Source organism: Lissotriton vulgaris, chromosome 4_1 (genome assembly GCF_964263255.1).
Source record: "Lissotriton vulgaris chromosome 4_1, aLisVul1.2, whole genome shotgun sequence".
Classification (NCBI taxonomy): Eukaryota; Metazoa; Chordata; class Amphibia; order Caudata; family Salamandridae; genus Lissotriton; species Lissotriton vulgaris.
The window spans coordinates 1,538,135,568-1,538,161,720 of record NC_141691.1 but is presented as its reverse complement, the minus strand read 5'-3'; the positions used below and the strand labels follow the sequence as shown (position 1 = coordinate 1,538,161,720).

Sequence of the window (26,153 nt, the reverse complement as noted above, 5' to 3'; positions counted from 1 at the left end):
CAACTTCTAACACCCTGCTCGGAGCAGGTGGTAAATGTGTGTGTTAAAGTCCCTGGAATCGGGAAAGCCTGCAGGTTTTGACCCACCCTTTTGTGATTATTCCTCATTCTGGGGACTTATATTGACAACATCAGATGGGTGTGGAGTTAGTCTCTAGCCGGTAATTCCGGGCCCAGTACAACCACGCCCTAATTCCCGGAGCCTAGTAATGCGGACCATGTCTGTTCCAGAACATGCTCGTTTCATCTCTTCTTGCCTGTTGAGAGCCACTTGATGCATCGTGGCATATGCATTGATTCCAGTTTCTGCCACATTATAGAGCTATCGTCCGCTTCCCATGCCCCATGCTAATAGAGAGAGGAGTCTTTGTGAGATAGCATGATGCTATCTCACCAACACCTCTCTGTATTGCTTACACCTGGTTACACTTCTTGCTCTACTCCTAGTGCATCAATCATGTCAGTTTGTTGTTCAATTTAATTCTAATGGCTTTTTAATTTTTTTAAAATAATGAATGTGTTATCAGCGATCCATTTTCTACATCATGCTTCTGCCCGTCATTCTGCTAAATATGTAGGCCCTGAAACTGTCATTGGCGGTTTCAGATGATGATCTTTGGCTTGTTGCAGGAAGTTGGTTATCTGAGAAGTTAGTTTCCTCTTCTCATATTTTCCGCTGTATCAGGGAACTGCGTGGTGATGGCTGAGATAAGAACGATGCTCACGTATCTGATTTTCCTTTTTTTTATACAGAGAATCATGTAACCGAGCACACGGCTGAGAGCTACATGCTGCAGTGGCAGAAGGGACACATCACAAACAACCAGTACCTCCTGCACCTCAACAACCTGGCCGACCGCAGCTGTAACGATCTCTCCCAGTACCCCGTCTTTCCCTGGATAATTGCAGATTACACGAGTTCTGAATTAGGTAAAACTATTAAGCATTGTAAAATGACAAAACGACGCCAGTTTGTTTTGGAGAAGGTCATTAGCACACATTGTGTCGATTATGTGTCTTGATAAGAGCTCGAATATACAGGGCTTTAAGTGAGATGAAAAAACTATAGGGTCTCTCAAAGGGGCGTGGCTGGCGTAATTACGGGCGTGGCTTAAAACACAAACTGAAAATCTGTGTTTAGCATAGTGTGCCGTCCAAATGGTATTTTGCTGCTTCTGTCGTTGCATCCAGATATATAATATAACAAAAACATAACATTTGCAACAAGCCAGAACTATTGGCTTTGTCAATAGTTGTTAGTTGCATAAAATAAATAAGCAGCAACTATGGCTTCGTGGTGTAGGCTATTGAAAATGCTTAATTTCTGAAATGACTGTGAAAGAATGATAACGAGTCTCCTCGAAGTTACTTTAAAGGCAGTGAATGGTAGCACTGCTGCATAGCTAAGGTTTATTTTCCTCACCGAGGATAAGGGCAAAAATGGAGAGCCCACTAGGGACCCATCTCAGCACTGACAGGACTAGGCCCACCTAAAGCGACAGTTCTGCAATAGTGGGCCTGGTAAAACGGGGCTTAGTGAAAACACTGGACTGCTTTCATGACTGAATGGGCTGAGCCGGAAGTGCCTAACCACGTTAAAAGTGGTTCGGGTGGAGCAACACGCAGTTTCATATGGACACCTACACGGTTTGCTGCTGCACTGAAACAATTCTATGCACTGTGCCTGTTTCTCAAGTTAAGGAAAGTTTCATAGTTTCTTTTCAGAACTGCCTGTCAAACCTATACCATAGACAATAAACTGGAGAAATGTTGCCGCAACTCGAATTGTTGTTCAAGTTATATGGAAAATATAATGCGTGCAGAATCAAAATGCGCCCTCTCGCGTTGTCCCCAATGCAGTTCACCTTGGAGGGTTCCAGTGTCGTTATTGCAATATGAGGGTAGCATTTAAACATATTCTGGTTGGTTTTGAGCTCCTAGTGGTTCTGGGGAACATTTTGTGGGTAGTAGCGGTGTTTGGTATGTTCATATTCATAGTGGTACCCCATGTGCATCGAAGTTTAACACTAATTTACTTCTTAATTGTGTATTAATTATAGAAAAAATGATGTATAGAACTTTGATATCATAGTGTTGCCCCAATGTTCTTGTATTTATAAGCATTTATAGTCTGATAGAGAGATCTAGCTGCAGATTCCTTATCTTAGAATCCTCCGATGGCACCGGACTGGATCCGAAAATTTTCTCAGCAGCACCTCTGCGCGTCGGTACAGGGATTTGAACGACCCTGCAGTGATGTCATCTCTGGAATGTGACGTCACCTGAGTCCATTTAAGCCGTTGCTGACATCAGTTCGTTCTTTTCTGCGCTAACATGCGAATCCACACTGCAGGTTCTCTGGCCGTTTTAGGCCTACTTGATATTTTTCTTTCATTGACGGAACAGTGTGTCGTCCTTCAATGTCCTTGGTGTTCAAGCCTCATGAGACCTGTGGTCGACAAATGTCCACCACGGATCCAACCTCGATTTGCATGTGGAGTGGAGTCTGGGTGAGCACCACTACTCGGACGAGTGAGACTCTTGTCAACCGCTCCGACTGAATGCATGCAGGGAACGTCGCATGAAGCTTGTGGCAGCGTGGTAGTCACAGCCTTCGAGGTCTTCCCATTGTCCTCGATCCTCTAAGTGTTGTAGGGACCGACCGCGCATCCGTTCTAGGAACCGTTTCCGAAGGCGTCCTTAACCTTCGACATCTGGGGATAAGTCTCGGCGCTGGTGGTCGAAGTCACGGCACCTCCTGCCTGATCACCACTCTTCTGTTGAAGTGCCGAGACATGAGTCCGCCAGTCTCCCCACCTATCCTGGATTTGGGGAGTCTTTGACCCAGATGAGACAATATTCTCAATCTCTTCTTTCTGTTCTTGGATCGTCGCCTTCCTCTGGGGTGCCATCGGGTTCCACGGAAGTACATGAGGTCGTGCCTGTTACTCCGCCGGTGGGTTCTCCCTTAGCTTCAGGTCACCTTTTGTGTCTGACACCTCAGCGGAGCCGGTCTTAAGCCTATTGCAGCTTCTGCTTCTGGTTAACAGCCTCCAGTGTCTGCAACAGACTCTTGTCTGCCGTCTCCAATGGTGGTGTTGATCAACTCTCCTTCTGATGTCGATGTGTCGCCTTCTCGGCGTCGACTGGCTTTGTTTACGGCGTCTTATCTGGCACCCATGGAGCTGACCGTCTCATACTCCATTCCTCTGGTTTTTGCCTTCTGAGAACCATGGTTGTGGAAGTACTACAGAAGGTGTGATGTGTCCTCTTCCAATACCGGACATGGTACCACCGCCTATACAATCTGGCTGGTTACTTGACTTAGGTGATGCAAGTGGCTTGAAATCTTCACCAGCATCTGAGACTTCTGACTCCTCCCAGTTTGGCTACAGAGGCGACATATGTGCTGGTGGACATGCTCAATCGAGTTTCGATTGCCCTAGATTTACTCCTTCCTTCAGTGGAATTGTCAACAGACCTCTTAATTGGTGTCCTATGCCCTGCCCAGTCTAATGTTGAGCCTGTACTTCCTTATAGTGATTGTTTTTTCGATATCCTGTTGGGTACATGGACTAAACCCGAAACGGGGCTCACTGTGGATCGCTCAATTTCTCACAGGCATCGCCTAACCCCGGAGGATCCCTCCTGTCTCCTTAAACATCCCTCTACTAAATGCTTTTTGATTCAGGCAGCTTTAGCCACGCAGAATATTGATTTTCTTCACCCTGTCAACCGCTCTGACCATCCGGAAAGGGAGGCCAGGAAATTTGACACTTGTGGTAGGCATATTTTCTCTTCTTCTAGCGCTGATTTGCGTTCTCTGAACACTTCTTGTGTGCTCGACCGCTTCTCCCATGCCTTGTGGGACTCTGTGGAGCCCCTCTTGCCCTCCCTCCCTTCCAGAGGAAGCCCGGATTGCTCTTGTTCCCCTGGTACAAGATGGGCTGCAAGCTCCCACATTCAGAATACATTATGGCATGGATACTACAGATTCTGTTGGTCGAGCTATGGCCTTGTCTGTTAATTTTTTGCTGGCGCACATAGTTGCGTACTTCCAGGTTTTCAGAGGCTGTGCAAACTGCTTTCATTGACATGCCGTTTGATGGAACCTCCCATTTTGGTGCGCACGTTGACTCCACTTTTGCTGGTTCAGGGATAGTCGTGGTGGTCCGGTGTCTTAACTCTGTTGTACTACGGTCATCGGGGAGTTGTTTTCCCCTTCCTAGGGTAGAGTTCTCTCTCCCCTTCAGGGAGGTATTTTTTTGTCTCTTTTCTGCTGTCGGTGACCGGTTTCTTTTCCAGCCATCTGGAACTTATCTTACTTTGCAGTCTCCCGGGAGTCTGTTCTTTGGCTTCTGTTACTGCTTGTATTTTCCTACCAGAGTACTTACTCTTTTGCAGGTATTCTGTTTATGTTGTGTGGTTCAGCTGTAGACTTGTTCTCTGTTTTCGGGGACTTTACTTTGTATGCCTTGGAGGCATTTTTGTGCGCTACTTATGTTATACACTTTGTTGAAACGTCGACAATATCCCCTTGACCAGTCCTAAGGCTCTGTGAAAAAAGACCTATTCATTGAATTCGCAGAATCATTAATTTCCAATATTTGTGTTCTGGCCACCTATTTTCCTGTACATATTTTAATCACCTTGTACATATTGTGCACCACCACCATATCACTGAGCACTAGATGTCACTTTTGTCACATATCACAATATATTTCGCTTTGTTTGTTGACAGCCTTACAAAGAATGTTGGGGTATTTGTAAATGAAGTAATTTATAAAAAATGACGCAATGCCCCATATGATCTTCGTGTGTGTTCTTTTGATTCAAAGTTAACATTGAATAACTCATTGATTTTTCGGTTGTTGAAGTAATGTGTTACCCGACAGAACAGTTGTTTTCTCTATATACGATTGCCCAGATTCTGAGGGATTCTGGGTTAGCCCATTGCTACTACACTTTCATAAGAAATTAGCCTGACCATGTGATTTCCACAGATGCCAAAAACCTAGAGATTCGAAAATGACCACTTGTGAGTGAATATTATAGCATAAACACAAAGGCTCACAGTAATATGAAAATATCAGTTTTTGAAAAGTGACACTAGCCAAGTTTCCTATGCCATTTTATGCAGGGAACTAAAAAAAAAGAGAAAATGTGTTAGACTCCCACAGTAGCGGAACACTTTCACATTCATATTTAGCGTTACACTCACCAATTTGCAGCCCCCTAGTGGAAGTGCAAAAGAGAGAGACCTAACATTTTGCAGATAATTCAAGTCCATATAAAGTCTGTTCCTAAAGTACTTGACTGCCGAAAGTATTTCTTTGCACTAATCAAACGGAGATGGTCATTTATTTATTTTTGTATTTTTTCTTAAACATGCTGTTTTTATTGTTTTTTGCCAGTTTAATTGCAAACATCATAATGACTTCCATATTAATTTAAAAATATAAAGAGTCAAATATATAGAGAGATTATGGAAGGAAATTTGACATTTGAATACTGTCCCTTTCCTATACACGCTCACCCCTCCCACCCCAAACTTGAAAAGGAAGGGTTATACAAGGTATGCTAGGAGAGTTTCAATTAAATACTTATACGGTTCTAAATCAAGAGGGGGGAAGAGAATAAAGGCTGGGTTAGTGATGGAGTCATTTAAATCCTGTGTTTTACATAATATCATTCAAATATCTTATTGATTCCTGATCTAATCATCCTTCATGTTGTGCAGGCAATAATAGAAGAGATTGAGGTCTCAGTCGAGGCAGATAACTCTCAGGATGCCCTTTTCCATGTAATCTAGAAGACCTCCGATTGCATCAAACCCTTGTACGACTTGGAAAGTGAGTCTAACACATTTTCCATTGCAACCAAATTCAAAAGCCTTAAATACCACTGTGGAGTTTCTTTCTTTTTCCTTTCCTAAGCAATTCCATTATAGACGGCAGTCGGCTTTGGTTTAATATTTTAAGGTATGGGAGCATAGTCCCAGTTGTATATGTGTTGTATTGGAGGATATGTTATATGTCAGAATAGTTTTCATTGCAGCTTCAAGTTCTGTTCAAAACGGTTTAATAACGGGCTTCTGAACATATGGGCTGGCGTTTGGGTAGAATTTATGTAATTTAGATGGATATAGATCCCAGGCTAGAAGTTTTCTGAAGTTTGCTCTGTAAAGGTCCGCGGAGTTTGGATTTATCTGAGCTCCTAAGTATTTGATGGATTTTGTTGTCTATTTAAAGGAGAACTTGGTGCCCATCATGTGGAGAAGTGTGGCTCAGGGGTTAGAGGCGGCAGACCCGGAAGCTGAGATCGGCCCTGGACCAGGGTTCAATTCCCCGCCTCGGCGGGTCTTGGGCTCAAAAATTCCACGGACTCGATAATTCTCGCTCCGGTGCCTTCTCGACTCACGGGTTCACACTCTGCGACTCTGGGCAATAGCTTGCTTAATCTCCACAAGGGCCCCTCGCGGTGGGATGCCTGGCTTTCACCTTGTGGATACCCTGCCGGGGTTATCTCACAGGGGAATACCAGGACGGGTTCCCTAAGCAAGCGCCGGGAAACCCTTTGTGGGTAGCTGTGCGCTATATAAGCTCAAATACATTTACATTTACATCATGTTGCCTGTGCAGGTGTGAGTGTAACATTTAGGATTTACAATTGTTATAGATTTATTTAAAACCTAGGTACCACCTTACATTTTGTGATTGTATTGTGAGGTTGTTTTATGATTGTATTTGTGGTGGAGATGTGTTTTGGGAGTGTCAAATGTAGCACGATGTTCTTAACAAACAACGTATCTTGTCCAAGTTGGATACCTTGTATATTTCGATCATCCCTAACATTGCCTCAAAATACTCAATACTTTGTGCTAAAAGAAAGGGTGGAAGGGGCATTTCCACCTGTTGTTCTACTAAACTAAATGAGTTTAGAGTTCACAGAAGATGACTATTTTTGTAGTTACTGCTTCGTAACCAGCTAATACTAGAACTGTGAATCTGGGGCAAAATGTATATTTATGCAACGTCTTTGCTAGAAATAAGCAGTCCACTCAATCAAAAGCTTTTTCTGAATCTAGTAATGCTACTATTGCCAGAATAGCTTTCTTTTTTACTTTTTCGAGCATTTCGACTATTTTATAGATATTATTGAGTGTTTGCTTTCCTTTAGTAAATCCTGCTTGTCCTAGATCAAGTATTGAAGTAGGATATCTAATCTCTTAGCCAATATTTTCCTCTACAGTATCACTTCTATAAAAGAAATGCTATAGGCCTTTAAGAGTGAAATAGTTTGTCACCTTTTCCTAGTTTGAGCATTAGAAGGACATATTTCTTGCCAATGGATGGTGTTACTTTCCTCTCCTTTATGATTACATTGAATAGGTATGTTAGATGAGTTGTTGGAGTGGAGACAAACACCTTATATAAATTACCAGAAAGCCCATACAGACACTGTTATTTGCCTACTTTGAGTTGTTAAATAGCGTAGATGATTTCATCCTGGATGATAGGAGTCTCAAGTTCCTCCAATTGCTCTGGTGTTTGAATTATTTTTTTATTGGGTTTTACAATTAACAAGTTCTGTTCTACATTGTAAGCCAATTCAATGAGCATCACTCCACAGTGAACACTCTAGAGTAGGCAAACATATTAATAAATATAAAGTTGCATTCTCTTGTAATCACTCAAACTATGTCTCACTTTAGGCAAGTCTCAAATTATTCTAAATCTTTTAGTCTCCCATATTTCGCTGATTACATACCAGGTATACATTGATAATTTCAACTTGAAAAGGGGGAACAGAAAGGAGTGCACAAGCATTTAACATAGCTTAGATGGGTAAAATAGGCTTGTAAAAAGTCAGGAGGGATTTCGTGGGCAAGGGTGTAAGTCCAAATACAAACGGATCTTCACCCACCTGGAAGAGCAATGGTTAAGAAGCAGGGGGAAGTCCAGGCACACCATAAGGAATCGCACAGGATGCATTAGATGCTGGGAACCTTTCAGACATGAGTTCTTGGAATTGTAATAACATGGTGTCCCAGACTGTAGCAATGGGGCGATTCAGATTCTACGGACCTCTTCGCAGTGCAGCGGAGTACTTTCTGCATCACCCCAGCGGCACAGAGCCCAGCACCACTTGGCAAAAGTTGGTGGCTGCTCCGCTCGCCAATGCATAGTCAGCGTATTCCCAAAAGAAAGGCCAGATCAGAAAACATACCCTCACCCTATGACTCTTTCTCCTGGGGAATATGCCTAATGCTGTAGTTTCCCATGATATGAGTGTAGTGAGCTCTGTAACAGTGGCCAGTACAGTGTGTATAGAATGCCAGTATCCCGTTACTCTAGAGCAAGACCAAAGCATACGTTGAAAATCTGCTGAATGTGTTTGATATCTGGAACAAGTCAGGTTGACCGATGTATACATGTGTAAAATATGCCCTATGGAGTATCATATATTGCATGTTATTAAATCTTGCATTTCTAGAAATGAGATGCAGAGATTCAAGTACCTGTACCCATTCCGTATCATGTAAGGGCGGCCCTAGATCTTCCACCCTTCGTACCGGAGATGAGCTAGTGAGACCCCAGTATTCTCCCCAATTGCTATATTAAAGTAATTAGATGTCGTCCTTCTTCCATGATGTGCAGTATATGCATTACTGCATGGGTGGGTGTCTCTACATCAATCACACCCCACAGTATTCTGAGTGCTCCCAGCTACTGTGAATGTAAAAGGAACTCATTTGGCGGAATGCTAGAATTCTGACAAATTTGGTCAAACTGCAGTAAATTTGTGTCCTGGAACAAATTCCCAACTGTGTCAATGGAGGGTTCATGCCAGCTTACTAACTGGTCAGGAGTAAAGTGCCCCGGAGGGTCAGGCAAACTAGGACAGTAATGTACAGAACATGCATGAAACAAAGTGATAAGGGGCACTCATTGGGGACTCACTGTGTCAAATATAGAATATGTCTGTTTCACCAGCCTCCCTCACTTTCCTCCTTACTTCATCGTGAACACTTCAAAGAGCCCGCACCAACCGCAGTTCTGAAATAACACTTGTGCATGCTCAACTGGGCGGTCTCCTTAAGAGCTTCACTTTCTAAACAGCAGATCTGCGTTCAACTTCTTCACCGAGGGGAGTGGCCAACAAGATGGCCGATTATCAGCTCTCTATGCCAGCTCTGCTGGCCCACAACTTAATCCATGCTCAAATCCTGTTCCCACCACCCAATCTGATCCACCATGGAGCCCCTAACACTTAAGTATCACCTGCCGAGAAAACAGAATCTGTCCTTGGTGAGTTGCCAATCGGGAGAGGCCGAACGGAAGAAACCGCAGTAAGAGCCCACTGCAGCAAGGTGGCGACCACAAGGTGAGGGCCTGACTAGCATCGGAGACCAGCCCGTCCTCTGGAATGCAACGCGGGGTGAGGACTGGGCGCGCCCTCATCCCGCGAACGGGCCAGGCGAGGCTCGCTTGGGTCAGACCGCCGGGATGCTGATTCTGGATCCCGAAGGAGCACCTGGATATCGCTGTCGAGAAAGTAGGAGGTGGGCCCCCATCAGGCCTCGAAGAGCGGCATCAATCTCGAACCGAGGGGCCCTGGCTCAGCCATGGAGAGACCATAAGGCGGCCACCGGGAGCTGGAGCAATACGAGGTGAGAGCAGAGGGGGGGTGAACAGCAGGGGGCCACTTCCCAGAGCTGCACAACAGCGGCATGCCCGCCTCACCCACAGAGTGAGCGAGTGTCCAGAAGAGACCCACGCTCAGCGAGGAGTACAGCTGAGCAGCGGTGAGGAAGCAACCTTGCTGACATGCATTGGAGTGTGAGCCCCTGGGAAAGCGCAAGCCATCAAACAGCCACAGAGCCTGGCCCCAAGCCTGGGAAAGGCACGAGTCACCTCTGGTGGAGAGCAGCACTGTGGGAGAGTCCTGAGACAAGTCTTGAGGGGCTAACTGAACCTATATGGACCTATATGCCCTCTGCGCATCCCGGGAGTGGGACACTAGACTCAGAGAAGTGCTGGTGCATAATGCGCAGAGACTTACAACGTCTGATGAAATAAAGGGGCACAGACTAGAGAGAATCCGCCCCAGTTCAAAAGACGTCAGGCCCACTATTCCCCCGGGAGCTTAAGAGCAGTGGGAGCGAAAGCCATCACAGAATGACACCTAGTGAGAAGCACCCTGACAAATTCAAACAAGGATACAGGACAGCCAAAGAGGGGAAGGCACACCCAATTATAAGACCTGTGTAGAGAGAACTGGCCCTGAAGGGAAAAGAAACTGATTACTCCCCCCTTAGATTCGCAAGGATGCCATAGCCTTCAACCTGGTGAATAGACAGGTCACGCACACATGGTATCACACCACATAACTGTGGCCAAAGATAAAGAACCCAAGCTGCAGAGGAAGGGCAAGATGGATAAATACACCAAAACAGTCAACCCCCAGGCAGAGCAAGGAGAAACTCCGCCCAATTACTGGATAATGCAATGCTCCTGCAGACCATACTTGCCTCTGGAGACACCCTAGAGGCAAAGAGAGAAGTCCGATCGGAGGTCACCCTACTGCATCAAGACCTACAGCATGTGTCCGAGAGAGTGACACAGTTGAGGATACGACTCGCACCACGCACAAGGATGTCCTTGAGATGCGCGCAACTTTGAAAGAGGTGGCATGTAGAGTAGATGATGCAGAAAATTATGCTCAGAAAAACAACCTTCACTTCTTTGGATTCCCCGAAGGGGTCAGATGCCTGAGGGGATGGTTAAAAGATTCCTGAGGGAATGATTCCTCCCCTCCACAGCCCAGTTTTCATCCTGCTTTGTGATAGAATGGGCTCACAGGACACTCGGCGCCAAGCCACTTCTGGGGGCTCCACCACGCCCCCTAATTGCCCAATTCCTCAACTACCAAGATAAAGACTTGATCTTGAGAGAGGCGAGAAGGTTGTGGGAACTTCAACGTGCCTAGGCAAAAATAATTATATTCCTGACTACTCCAGTGATGGGCAAAAGCTAAGACTCACTTTTGATTCCATAAAGACAAAACTCATAACAATGAGTATTCAATACATGCTCTTGTTCCCAGCCAAACTCTAAGCCCTCTTTGAAAATAGGTCACTCTTCTTTCAGACTCCAGAAAAGGCGTGCACATGGGAAGAAGAACAACCGCAATGGCAAGCAGACAGGAAAGAAGGGACTAAAAGCACTGATGACTGGCAGCTGGGGTCGAGACCGAAATCGCAATGGATTGAGAAAAGACGCAGAGGACTTCAATTATGCTTTCTAATGTTAAAGGTGAAGCAACGTTCTTGACTTGCCGGGTCTGGTGGCTTAGTGGACTAATGCATCCACTGCAGGGGCCTGTGTTAGACCTCATTATCACATGTTCAAATCCCGGCGGGTCCACTTAGCATTTCATCCTTTTGAGGTTGATAAAATGAGTACCATTGAGTTGGGTAACAATAAACATCTGTTAATCAGCTTCTTGAGACCCATGGGTGATAAGTGCGCTTCACAAATACACATGTTATGTTATACACCAACGTGTTTCCACCGTGGCCGCAGCCGACCACGCGTTTGAATTGCCAGTTATCCTCCCTGATGTTTATACGTCTTTGGGTCGTAATAGTTTTGGGTCCAGACCATCGGCGCAATCTTTAGGCAAACCACCTCCTGAAAAGGAGGGTCATCCGATTTTTCCGAAGAAGTCTTGCGGTAAATCTAAACAACAACAGAAGCTTAGGCCTCATGGCCGGTCACCGCTACCGGACGCTTCTGAGCGGCAATATGATTTGCATGCAATCAATTTTTGATGATCTGACTTCTTCTTATGACAGTTTGCTAGCGGAGGTTGATTGGCCTCCCACCTTTGTTCTCCCCTGTCCTCGAGGCGAGGAAGTGATTCTCCCTTCTTTTTCACATTTCGTCCTGGATGAGACCAAGTATGCTTATACTTCTGAGTGAGCCCTGGCTCTAGCCCCTGCCTTATATTGCAACCAGGCTGTTTTCTCCATTACCTTTTATTCAATATGTTCCACCCCACAGCCTCAACCTCAATATCCAATTAAACGCAATGCTAAATCTTCAGTTAAAGACATCCTTATGCAACTCATGTATCAGGGTGTGATTGAGCGCTGTGTCTCTCCTATGAATAATCCTCTTTTTCCGGTTTTGAATCCAGACAGTTCTTATCGCTTCGTCTTAGATTATGGACATTTGAACAGTCATCCACCCACATTTGTGGTGCAGAACACACATAGTATGGCTTTGATTAATAATATCGTCCGTAAAAAATATAAGACTACATTAGATATTTCTAACGTTTTTTTCAGTCACAACTTGGCTCCTGAGAGCCATGATGCTTTTACCGCCTCGGTTCCCAGAGGCGATACACCCATTAACCAGTGGGGTATAAGAATAACCCTAGTGTCTTTGCGGCACATATTGTGTCCCTTTACAGGACCTTGATCCAGAAGCTTTGTCTTATGTCTATGACATAGACCTTACAGATGATCGGATTCCTCATTTGGTGAGAGTAGATATCGTTATTACGCGACTCGATGAACATGATTACAAGTTCAATTTTGCAAAGTCGCACATCGCGTTTTGTCCTGTGCTCTTTCTTGGTTATGAGTTAACCAATGAAGAAAGGGGTTTGACTCCTCATTTTTGGGAAAAATTTGCACAATTGTAACCCCCTTCTACCCTAAAAAAAATTGCAGTCTCTGCTTGGGTTTTTATATTTCGGCTGAACATATATTCCTGATTATACTTAGCGAACTAAACCTCTTTATTCTTTGATTCACCCTACTTTTTCCACTTTGACCTGGTTTCCAGAACATCCTGCGGTCTTACGTGACTTGAAGTCAGATCTACTTGCAATGCAGTTCCTACAGACCAGGCTTAATACCACAAATATGGTCATCCGGATCTTGCAATTGGTTTCACTTATGTGACATTCAATGAGGGAGACACAGTCCCCATCGCTTATAATTCGCATCTGTCTACTCCTGCTGAAATGCGTTTTTACTTCTACTGAGAAAACTTTGACTGGGGTCCAAATTGCCAACCTTAAAGATTAAGGTTAATGGTGCCAGCAAGGGACTTCGTTTAAAAAAATTGCTTTCCGGTTAAATATTCTGTGTTACAACAATCTTTTAATCTTATCTGACTAATCAGAAACTGTAGCAATTTTTTTCCCAAAGTAAGTATAGTAAAAAGAGCATTCAACCAGCCTAAATGTGTAAATACTCAAAAATAAAAATGAGAAAGACACGAAGTGGTAAATCTTTTGATAAAATGTTCTTTAATTTATATGTTGCTTATTCAAGTCAAAATAGGGTAAAGATCAACAATTACTGGTAGAAACACAGTATTATACAAATGAAATAGAGAATTGTACAATCAAACTATAATTCATTTGTAGAAAAAGTCCAATTCTAAAACAATCAAAGAGGATGACATCTATTACATCATAATAGGAAAATCATCAATGTGCATTAATCAAAGAAAAAAGGAGAAGGACTATATAGTCGACGTTTCGGTCTTCAGTAGAGTTAATCCGTAAGACCTTCCTCAGGACAGTAAAGTAAATAAACGGTTGTGACCCCTAAAATCATGAATACAGAAAATTACTCATATATCATGTAAATTAGTTGCTCAATTTTAAACAATTTCTAAAACATTATCAAAATCTCCATGTCTACAGATATCTTCAAATTCCAAGGTTATTCTATTGTGCAAAAGTAACCAAGTTATGGTAAATCTTGTTTAGAAATCAAGAATCATTCCATCATGTTTATTACTTCATATTTCTTACATCACATTTTCATCACTTAAGGCTTTCAAGTAGTAAATAGCTTACTTCACAGAAAAGTCCAAATATGAATTTGTTGGTCTCCACTTGTGTAGAGGTAAGTTTCTATAATGGTTCCTGGTGTTTCTAAGATTCAAAGTCAATGTAAATCATGAGTAACCAATCTACACTGATTATCGTCATATTCAGAATCAAAACACGAGGTTGTCATTACCGGTTTAAAAATATCCAGGCTACTACAGAGATGATCGCGCTTTGTTCAATCGTCACAAAATAGTTTTGATTCTTCAAATCTAAGTAAAAGATGGTACATCATATTTACTATTAGTGCATTTCTTTTAGTGCATCACCTAATGATGTAGTCTTACAATCATAATTGAAGTCCAATTGACTTCCAGGGATATTACAATATACCTAAAGTTATCAATTTTAGCATATTAGCTAAAGTAGTGTAATATCGTTTATTATAAACTTCCAAAAACTGTTGGTCAAAAGATGACCTGTTTATTTAATTTCTTTGTGACATAGAAACATATTTCCGGAGAATTATTCTGAAGATACGATGATCCTTGTTTCATTAAAAACCATGTCATAATCTAATCTAATCACGGTTATGAGAAAAGCCAAAAGTACAGTTATTAAATAACAATTGGACTCACTAATAGTCGTTGAAATTGACCGTCCAAAGAAAGCCTTGTCATAACGGTATCGGTATTCAAAATATCTTAAACCTATATTGTTGCGCCCACCCTGCTGAAACTGCAGTTTTCCTAATCGGTTAACTTGCAACGGATAAAAGCTAACGCAGTTGGGCCCTGTAACAATAGCGTTTAAATTTAACCGACCCGTATATATTGAGGTGACGAAGTCAGGTGAGAGAATGGCAGGTATATTAAACCATAACACACCCCGCAAACTTACTTTCAGAAAGTAATCTCCCGCAGGCAAAGTCAGGGTTCACGGCAGACGGCATCCAGGATGACCTCAGAAGAACGCCGCGACCGGATTGGATATTTAAACCATACGACTTGGAAGTGTATACTGATGTGGGCCCGTTATTCTTTTGTACAGACAGTCGGCCATCTTAAAGTGCCAAACGATGTATTGTTTGGCTACGCCAGCATAGAAGGATAATTCCATCACTTACTATTTTAGTAAGATATTTCAGTCTTATGTACGTAACGGAGAAATCCAATTAAATAACACGATCTAGAGGAGAAATGTACGTTCTAGTTAACCATACTACACGCACAGTCTTCATATTAACTTCTCGATTATTGCTTGAAGTAAGCAGCTAACGGTAATTGGCGCATGTTGGTTTAACAGTACCATGTAGACAGATAGAGCGAACCTATAAAAATGCAACAGACATTTCATTGTAGTTCTTGTGCAATCTAACAAAGAGTCGGCCATCTTAAAGTGCCAAGAATGTATTGTTTAACTACGCTAGCATAGAAGAATGATTCCATTACTTACTATTTTAGTAAGATACTATAGCCTCCTATACATCACAGAGAAATTCAATTGAATAACCTGATCTAGAAGAGAAATGTAAGTTCTAATTAACCGTACTACACACATTGTCAAACTGCTTCACATCAAATTCTTGATCCTAGCTCGAAGTGAGCAACTTATCTAGCTTTAATTATCGCATGTTGGTTTATCAGTAACATGTAGACCGATAAAGCGAACATTTAGAAATGCAACAGACATTCAATTGTAGTTCTTGTGCAATCTAACAAATATCACAGGTCAAAAAGTATAAATTATTCATTAAGGCTGTTAAAACTCAGTCTTGATGTTTGAAACACAAGATGTCCGTGTAATCCACTACAGTGCAGGTTATGACAAGTAGAATAAAACACAGTGATTACTGACGCTGCTCAAGAGAGCATACACGCACAATCTAGGCAATTGACAATTACACATACAAAGCTCAGGCAAATGTTCACATAGTGAAAAATATCCATATCAAACTACAGTGGATGGTACATCATTTTTATAAAAGAAGAGGAGTGAACAAACTCTAGTGCCTAATAGTTTACCTGACTAGTACTTCAAATTATGCACGCCAGAGTGTGCCATTCTGTAATGGAATTCAGACCAAATTTAATACTATCCGCCCTACAGATCCATCGGTTCTCTTTCGTTGTCAGACTTTTATCTACATTATTCTGTCTGATGTTCGGCTTAATTACCTCCATGACCCACCAGGACATTTCCTTTTCTGTATGTCTGAGCTGATTGTAATGCTCAACCAGTGGGGCATTTTCCGTTTTGCAACGAATCCTGGATTGATGCTGTAATATCCGTTTTTTTTACCATCTGAGTGGTCTTGCCCATATAGGGTAGGCCACAAGGACAGATAATTCAATAAACCACATTAGTGGTAATGCAATTTGAGAAATGCTTGATTGACGTTGTTATGCCATTTTGTTCAAAAGCTTTAATGTTTTTTGTCGAGGCACAAGCAGTACACCGATTACACTTGTAGTGCCCAACCACAGGTACTATTTGTCTCATACTCTCCACTGTGTTTGTTTCTTGAGTGTTCTATGCATGCACTAATCTGTCTTTAATATTAGTACCTCGCTTAAAGACAAACATGGGCTTTTCAGTCAATTCTGGCAATGCTGCAAGTAAAGGCCAGTGTTTATTAATTGTCTTTTTGATCTGGTTAGTAGCTGTTCCAAATGTCTATGCATACCAGTCGTGTTTGATTGTTTTTCTCTTTTGCTTCTAGAAGAGCTTCCCTCTTATTATACCATGCCCGTTTTAATGATCTCTTGAGCAGCTTGTTGGGATAACCTCTATCATGCAATTTATCTTTCAGTAGTTTTGCTTCTCGAAAGTAGTCCAATCTCCTGGTGCAATTTCCCCGTAGACGGAGAAATTGCCCAAAGGGCAAACCATCCTTTAGGGACTGTGGATGGTGGCTGCTGTATTTCAAGAGGGTGTTTCTCGTTGTCGGTTTAGTAAACAGCGTAGTAAAAAGTACATTGTCCGGTCCTACTTTCACAGTAATATCTAGAAAATTCATGCTTTCATTGCTACTTTCAAGTGTGAATTTCAGATGAGGATTCCGGGTATTAAGCCACTTATGAAAATCCAACAATAGCTCTTTAATTCCTCGCCAGATTAGGAAAACATAGTCTATGTAAGCAGCCAACATGATATGTTGGCTGCAAAAGGATTTAAAGCATCATAGACATGTTATTTCGAAATTGGACACATAGATATTAGCTATATCGGGGCGTAAACTGCCCCGATTGCCACACCTTTTAACTGTTGAAAGAATGTTTTCTCAAACAGAAAAAAAGTTTTCACACAGAGAGATTTTAATACATTCCGTTATGAAATCAGTTTGCACATTATGAGGTCTTATTCTAGTCTCCAACAAATCGTTTATGATCAACAACACCTCTTCTTGTGGGATATTCGTATAGAGGCTCTCAATGTCCATGGACACTAAGAGCTCACAGGTGGGATCAAACTCATGATTTTCAAGAACTCTAATGACTGCAGTCGTGTCTTTGATGTAGGTAGGTGACTCAGTCACAAAGGGTCTAATTAAGAAATCAGAATATTGTGCCAGGGGCTTGAGTATTGAATTGCACCCTGACACAATCGGTCTGCCTGGTGGTAACTTGGCGTTTTTATGTAATTTCAGTAATATATAAATCACCGGTACTGTTGGAGATTTATTCACAAGAAAAGGCAGACTCTTTCACACTAAGCCAACCTCCTTCCAGACCTCTTTGACTTAATAGTGCGATCAGTTTTTGTAACCGACTTGTTGGATTGCATGTTAGTTGTTTATAGTTAGACTCAACTGTTAGCTGTTTTAGCATTTCGGTTCTGTATGCATCACGGTCCTAAAGAACAATTCCACCGCCTTTGTCGGCTGGTTTTATAATGGTATCAGTCAAGGACTGAAGATTCTTCAAAGCCTGTTGTTCTTCCTTTAAGTTATTTCTAATAAAGTTGTTCTTTTTGAACAGGTTTTCTATTTCAAGGAGTACGGCATTTTCAAAGGTTAAAATCTACTTAGAAACTAGATAATTCGGTGGAAAAAAAGTAGCGGGAGGATGTAAACCAGTGATGTTTCTTTCTGTATTGGTAGGTTTACATGCAAAAAAATTTTAAGCCTCACCATACGAAGAAACCTATAGAGTTCAAGTTTGGTCTGAAATTCGTTATTCCTATTTGTTGGAACAAAGGATAAACCAGCCGTCAGAACTGTTATCTCTGCTTCAGCTAGAAGATGTTTAGACAAATTAAAAATAGGAATTGTTTGAGTGTTGTCTACCACTCGTAGAACTGATTGCGAGTCTGTCTCTGGCCTGGTGTATACTGGTTGCGAAGCCATCCTCTTTTGGTACCTCGGGGTCTCTGGGGACGTCCTGAGCCCCGCCTCTCCTGGCCTAAAAAAGATTGTCTTGAAGTTGTAGATTGCTGATCATACAATTGTCTGTGGAGTCCAGCTGATGTCAATTCACCATCAGTGTCAGAGCCTGTGTCTGGGAATGTTGTTCTTTTACTATATCCTCGGTTACTTTCTTGGACAGCACCTTGTGTTTGATAGAAATCTTTGTTGAGGTTAGGGTAGGTCTTTTCCTTACTATACTTCCTGATATCTTTATGCAGCTTATCAGTCTTTTTGTGGGAGTTAAACTCTTCAAACTCCTTTATAGTCTGTGCCACTTTCTCTAGCAGGGTCTTTGCATTTGTAATATTGGCATCACCATTAATTTTATTTTCTACGGTCTCAATTTCCTTAATCAGGAGTTTAATTTGCTTAAATGCAGTTTCAATGCTCAGCACCATCCAGGTGCCGGAGCATTTGTTTGCAGCAAAACTAAACCCTATTTTAAAATCTTCATCGATAAATATAATGGAAATGTTCTTGATTTGTAAGCCAGTTGGAATAATATTTGAATTCAAACAATCTGTCAGAAACTTTGCGTGGAGTTCAGTTCTGACTAGTTTCTTTCTCAATCTCTCCAATTGATTAAGGTCTGATTCATAGTTTAACTGTATTGCTACTCCCCTGTTGCCCAGAAGGGACGAACCAGCTGCTAATTTAAGTACATACTCATCTGTTTAAGAGAGAGTCTCAGCTTTAGACATAAGTTGTTAAAAATATCTGATATACAAAGATTACAAAATCGAGTCCAGTAATATTCGCTACCACTCTAAAAGAGAGTGACCCACAGTAAACAATGTCGGCCTTAAAGAATGGCCACTTGCTCAAGGTGAGCACATCTTTGCCGTTTCACCTGTACCTGCCTTCGAGGTGGTCACAAAGGCTAGTGCTCCTAATTCTAAAGCCCTTCACCCCCGTTTGATTCAATAGGCTTCGTCTTTGACATCTGTTGAAGTATCCTTTGTTTTTTACCCTTCCTTGCAAATGTATGAGTTTCTTCAATATGAACTTGTTCATCCTCTGCCTACTTTGCTTCTTCCTCTTGATCAGTATAAATGTACTATTGACACTGACTATTCGGCACAACCCGCCATTGGTTCGAAGCAGACTTATTCTGCGGATTGCGCTATTGTTGTAGGCACTATGATCGATTGAGTTTTCCTCTCCACTTTGATTCTTGCACAGTCATTTAGCGACTGTACGGCACAATTGATAGAGTTGAGAGCTTTGCTTTTGACTCTCGAGCATTTTGATCCTGAGTCGCTCACCCTTGTGGTGTGCGATTCTTTTTATTGTGTAAAATCTTTTAATAATAATATAAATTTTGGGGAAAAAATGACTTTCTGGATTTAGAGGTAGCACAATAAAGCATAAAATGCTTTGGTTCAAGGTGGCTAATCTTAAAGACCGCCTACCTCTTACACATGTTGTACACACATTGGGCCATCAACGTGCGAGAGAGCACGCTGGTGTGGAAATTCATTGGCTGATGAAGCAGCCAAATCCTCTGTAGCCACAACTAAAGTAGCTGCTGTTACCCGCTCTGACTAAAATTGATGATGACATTCTGACTGCCATATCTCAGGATGGTACTGCTTTTCCCCAAGGATTTCCTTTGAAATACACTTCTCGATTAAATGCTGGCAAATTTCCCTTTTGTCACAATTCCTGGGGTTGGTGATCGCTGGATACCCAACTTAGACCACAGACTTTCTTTGATAGTGTCCACTCATAAGGGTAAAGTTTCTGTGCATGCAGGAGTTGGTGCCACTGTTTCAGTCATACAGCAACGTTGTTGGTGGCGAGGCTTATACCAGCAAACTTGTCATTATGTCCTATGTTGTGACTTTTATCAACAAATTAAGTGTTCTACTGTATCTTGTCCACCTCAGACACATCTTTATATTTCAAATCAGCCTTTTGGCTGTATTTATCTTGATCATTGTGGTCCTCTTGTCTCAGACTATGCATTCAAATATATTTTGGCTGCAGTAGATTCTTGCTTTCGATTGCTCTGGTCTGGCCACCGTGCTCGGCTGACACTCGGCTGTTATTAAAGATCTGCAGGTCTTTGTCAGGACTTATACCTGTGGCGCTTTCCATTTAGACCAGGGTTTGGCTTTTGCCTCAAAGGCGTACCTTGGTTTACTGACATCTTTGGGGTGCACGTGCATTTCTCGTCTCCATATAGGCCTGAGGGCATTTCTGTTGTGGAGAGGATGAACCGTGACTTAAAGCGGTCTTTAACAGCAAGGGTATTAGGTATGGGTCGTGACTGGTTAACTAATCTTTATGGGGTTTAACGATCTCTTAATAACCTCCCTAAAAGAGCTCTGGGTGGGCAGACCCCATATGAATTGTTCTTTGGCATCAAGATGTATATTCCAGACCTTGATGGTCTAGACGTGGCGGCAGCCGCAATGTTTGGCGTAGCTTACCACTGTGCTGTCTTACAGGATCTACAAAAATTTTGTGATGCTCTGGCTAACAGTCATTTGTCTTCGAGTGTCACAGTGGATGCAGCGCTTCAGTTTTCTGTTTCTGGCTGGCTTCCCAAAGTTGGTGATCTGGTTCGGTAAAAGGTGGCGATCAAGAAAGAATTCGGTTCCTTCTACCGTGCTCCTGTTCCAGTGCTTGGTCTTATGGGTACCTGAACTGTGATTTTACCTCCACTTCCAGGCTACAAAGATAATCGCTTTGTTTTCATTGAACATGTCAAGCTACACCATATGGGCAATCTAAATAGTATGCCCAGTGGTGTCCATATGCAGAATGTCGCTTTATAGCCTGTGAGCACCCTCCTTGCTGATTCTCCCCGGCTGCCGGAGGAGGATATTGAGTCTTCAGTTGACCTGGTACCTGTTACACCTTCTTCACAGTCCGTAATGAACATTGTTTTTTCTGATTCTCCAGTCGAGACCCCTGCTACAACGCAAGCCCCAAGTCTACCTGCAGAATCACAGCCTCCTTTTTTTAAACTGAGTTCTTCTGATTACTATTGGGATTGGCTAAAATTAAAGATTGAAGTACTCTTATTATTCCTTCCTTTGACCATTTTGATGATTGGCAATCTTACACAAATACTGAAGACCAACTAAATAGTATGATACAAACACTACATTTAATTCTTCAGTTATGGCTCTGGGTAGGTGGTTTATATGGCCGGTTGACACTAATGTTTGTCATGCTCGTTTTTTATATTCCACATCTGGGTTCAAACCAAATAGACCTTATCCTCCATTCTCACAATCCACAAACCCTAACACTGTTACCACTTACTCTGTGGGTAAGTTATGTCAACAATGATTAGAATGTTCCACATTGTCCGCTGTGAAACCACATCTTTCTCTACTGTCCGAAGATGTGATTTCCTTTTGGGTCAAAAATCCCCCTGTTCCAAACGATTTGTTTATGCAGTTTATAATGGAAATTGTTGCAAATGGAAGCTGCAGTACGTTTACGCCAAATTGATCAAGATAATTTGGACAAAGTGCTTGCGGTGGTAGACAACAGTATTAATACTTTGTCATATCGTATATACAGTTTAGAAAATATTGCATTGTCTATAATTGATTTTGTGCAAAGTGATGTATCTATATTTTATCATGGTCAAACTCAAATTCAATCAATTATGCAATTTAGCTGGACACTGCAAACACTTAAGAACGGGCGCATTCCTTGGCATTATCTTAATTCTTCTAGTTTGTTCTTGCCCTTTAATTACACCCATAAACAAAAATCAATTGGCTATGAAAGATGCAAGTTACACCATGTTACACATAGAGAAACTTGAACAACTTGCATTCACTATAGCGGAAACACCTCCGCAGTCTGGTTAATACACAGGGTTATTTCATTGCCCATTTCGACCGTTCAGTTCACCGCGTGCATGGTGCAGTTCTTGATAGGTAGATATGAACCTCTTGGGAACAGCTAAATACATGAATTGTTGTCCCTGCCATTCACGTATCGTTGTCACCGGGCAGAGAGAGACGTTTTTCTTACAGGGAGGTCATTCCCTTGTTTCTCCACATATAAAGATTCATGGCGCCTGTAATGTGTTTGCCCCTAATATGGCTTGTTATTTAAAAGGAATGCCTGTTCCTGCTATTATTTCCACTCTCACATTGCTTTCGAATGGAAGCTATCTTGTCCTTAATAATCAGGACTGCTGCTGTTTGTGTACAGGAATCCCATATGTGGTGTCCGTTTCCCAGTTAGTCACTTGCTGCAACAAAATCCTGTTTCCTCCTCCGCACAGGAGTGTAGATAGTTTGTTATGGCCTTCCATTCCAATTCTGAAAACAGATTTCAATAAGCTAAGCAGACTCAAAGCATTATTGTTTCAATAAGAAGAGGCTCTCACTTCAGCTCGCGAAACTTTCGAATTGCACATGGTGAGAACTTCCAGTGAAATACAGTTATTGTTAAACACAAATCTCCCCCTACATTTCGGTGAAATAATACATCAAATATTTAATGCATCTGATACACCCGTCTGGAACACTTTTTTGAAACTCGTGAGCTCCGGCCTCGTGATATCTTTTCAAACTATTTTTGGATTAATACCAGCTTTTATACATTCTATTTTTTCCAGCGTGTTCAGTGGGTCTTGCTGATGGTCGTCTTGATTTTGGGAGTTGTAGTGCTGTTCCTGCTGTTCCACAATGGATGTTCCCTTTGTGGACCTTCTAGGGCAAGCATCGCTGCTGCTGTACTATGAGCACATGCTACAGCTCTTTGGTGTGGTGGCTCTAGACACCGAATTCTGTTTAACCTTCTGCTATGCCTTCTTCATCTGTGTGCAACCTGTTTTATTGCATCCGGTGCCCCTTTCAGTGGGATCAGGACTTCTGCCTGGCTACGCCATCACAAGCTGCCCTCGATTTTGAACTGCTGATGAGTCCTTTAGTGGCCCATTTCCAAGACTGTTCCTTGGGTATGTGACTCGTTCATCATCTGGCGTTATGGCCATTGGCCGGCATTGGGCCCTGTGCAACGGACCAGCGTCTTCTGGATCTTAGTTTCATCTAACTCAATGCAAGTTGCCCCATGATCCTCTTATCGACAACAGGCACTGAAGAGCATGTTTGTTCCTTTGCTCTGCTCAATTGGATGACTGATATTTGTATCTCAAAAGGTTTGGATCTCGTATTGGAATAGTTGGTTTCTCAGTTGCCACCCCACATTTTGGGTCCCGGTGTCACGCTGTAATTGACTCATTTGCTACAATAATAATTTATTGTATTTCACTATTGTGCCTTTTGTCTATAATAATATGACTGCACTGAAGTTCAAATGCTTTGCTTGTCTCCTAAATTCTATCATCCCATTGGGGCTACCATCCTGATCAAGGGGAGGGTGTCGTGTTCCATGCAGGCCCATTGTCATTTTTTCCTATGTTAGCATGAGCACGTTGCAGGCTGCTCTCCGCTTTGCACATGTTAGTATACAAACGTATTTTGCTTCATGCCACACTGTACTTTCACACAGAAACTGCTGTTGATTACTGCGTTCTGCTCTTTCCTGGGATTTAGTCTAAACACAGTAGACAAGGTCAAACAATACCCCTTGGTATTCTGTTTTGATCAGGCTCTAGCACCGATACAAAACACACAAATGCAGCTGTTGGTTGGGAACCCATACTCTGTCATATAGATTTGAAAAGACATGCAGATACACATTTGCAGCGAGCTTTTTCAGAGAAGAGATCACTACTACACCGGATATGTAGAACTTCCATTTATACATGCGAAGGTACTGAGTCCGCTGGAAACACCCAGGGATCTTCTGATACATAATCACTTTGCTTCTGTGGGAGGGAGGTTAGTCTGCACTGTCTAGTGTCATGACCGCTCCTTTTATGATTTATGGATTGCTTGCTATGCTGACCGTATTTGTGTTAGGCATCTTCTTACATGTTGTGGACGTATACTGCATTCTATAGCACGATAGTTAAAATAAATATTTAAAACTTTTCTTGTCTTTGTCAGATCTTATTGTGGACAAGTACAAGTGTGGGAGCAAAAGGGTGTGTCCTGTCACTGCGATTCCTGAGAAAGTTTGGAGTGTTGTGTTCTGGGGTGTCTAATCGCTTCTTTCCCCTGTGAGTTAGTAGGAGGGCAAGGGAGACACTATTGCTAGTCGGCCCTGACATCATGAGTACTAAGATGGTAGGATAACTCCGTCCCTGCTTACTACAGTTCTATGGTCCCAAGCATAGTTCTGTGACTCCGCAGAATCCCTGCAACACACTCTCCACTCTTTGTGCTACTTTGTGGACCTTTTATTCACTCTCTCTCTCTTTGTGCCCATTTCTTCACTCTGAACTCCCTCTGTCTCTTTTGTCAGTTTTCCTTGTGCCAGATTTTCCTTCATGCCATTCCTCCCGCACTTTACCTACCTTATTTCCATGCTCCTTACCTGCTTTTCCCACATGTGCCTTATCCCAATTCCTGCGCCCTGCCTTTTCCCAACCTTGCCCCCCCCACACTCCACCCTCCTCATATGACCTACTTAATGGTGGCCGCTGCGCAAACCCCAGTCTAGGGTTCTTTCGAATATGGTCTCACTGCCTCAAGGACCGCCTCATCATTTGCTCCTTCTCTCTCTGCTCCTTCCTCTCACCATTCAGTCCTGGGTCTTCTCCTATTCTCTCTCATTCTGACTCGTTTGCCTTTGACCTTGTGCCCGTTTTTTCGCTCTTGTTTGTGCATGTTTTTGCACTCTGTCTCTTTGTGCCTCTTTTTTCACTTTCCACTCTCTCTGCTTGGACCCGTCTCTCCACTCCCAGCTCTCTCTCTCTCTCTCTCTCTCTCTCTCTCTCTCTCTCTCTCTCTCTCTCTCTCTCTCTCTCTCTCTCTCTCTCTCTCTCTTTGTGCCTCTTTGGGCCCATTTTTCACCTCCACTGTCTTTGAGCCTGTTTTTTACTGTCTACTGTCTTTCTTTGTGCCTCTTTGGGTCAGTTCTTTCGCTCTCCACTCACTCTTTGGCCCGTTCTCCATTCTCCACTCTCTCTCTTTGTCTCTCTTTCACATGTTTTTTTTGTGCGCACTTTTCTTCGTGCCCATTATCGCATGCCTTCTCCCGCCTCATGCGGGCCACCCCTTCCTAGCCCCACCCTCCGTCTATGCTCCTCTCTCCCAGGACCTACTTAATGGCAGCAGGCGCCCCACTGACGCGCCACAGGCAAGCCCGTCTGAGCCCTTCCGAGCCTGGAGTGCACCATTGTCACAGATCCTAGTTCAACTGAACACCACCACTACACCCCTCCTGTATGCACTCAACACCAGACGCCGCCACAACAGCTGCTTCAGCTCCTCACCTCGTTGCACTGTAGGACCGTTCTCATGCACTCACTGCCATTTCACCTATACCAACACGCCATCCCCAAACATGCCTCGCCCCGTGTGGCATGCATGCTCCTCAGCACTATATCTCTCAGCAAAAATGCCACTGAGATCTGGGACATCATCGACACGCACACCCCGGACATCCTCTACTTGACAGAGACCTGGCTACATACCGCATCTGCATCCACCATCGCCACAGGCATTCTATTGGGCCACAAGATCTTCCGCATGGACAGTCCGAACAAGCCAGGAGGAGGACTTGCTCTCATCCCCAAGGACTCCAATACTTGCACTACTGAGGAGAACTCAACCTTCATGGAACATATGCACTTCCAACTATAGACCAGCAACCACACCACCATCAAAGGCACCCTAGCTCACCGACCCCCTAGAATAACACTCTACCTTCAGCAATCTCCTCACAGACTTCAACACCCCCATCACCATCAGCTCAAATTACATCATCTTACTTAGCGAGCTCAATTTCCACCTTCACAACTGGAAAGATCCCACCTCCACTGCCCTGCTCGAGAACTT

At 42.9% G+C, this 26,153-nt stretch overlaps 1 protein-coding gene across 1 annotated transcript in view; it reads left to right on the top strand.

The window, feature by feature from the left end:
• The window catches only part of NSMAF (neutral sphingomyelinase activation associated factor), a 606,375-nt gene that overhangs the window by 233,164 nt on the left and 347,058 nt on the right, over positions 1–26,153 (top strand). Inside the window, exon 13 of the mRNA XM_086965781.1 lies at positions 753–929. Coding sequence (XP_086821907.1) covers positions 753–929 — 177 coding nt within the window. The remainder of the gene's footprint in view (positions 1–752; positions 930–26,153) is intronic.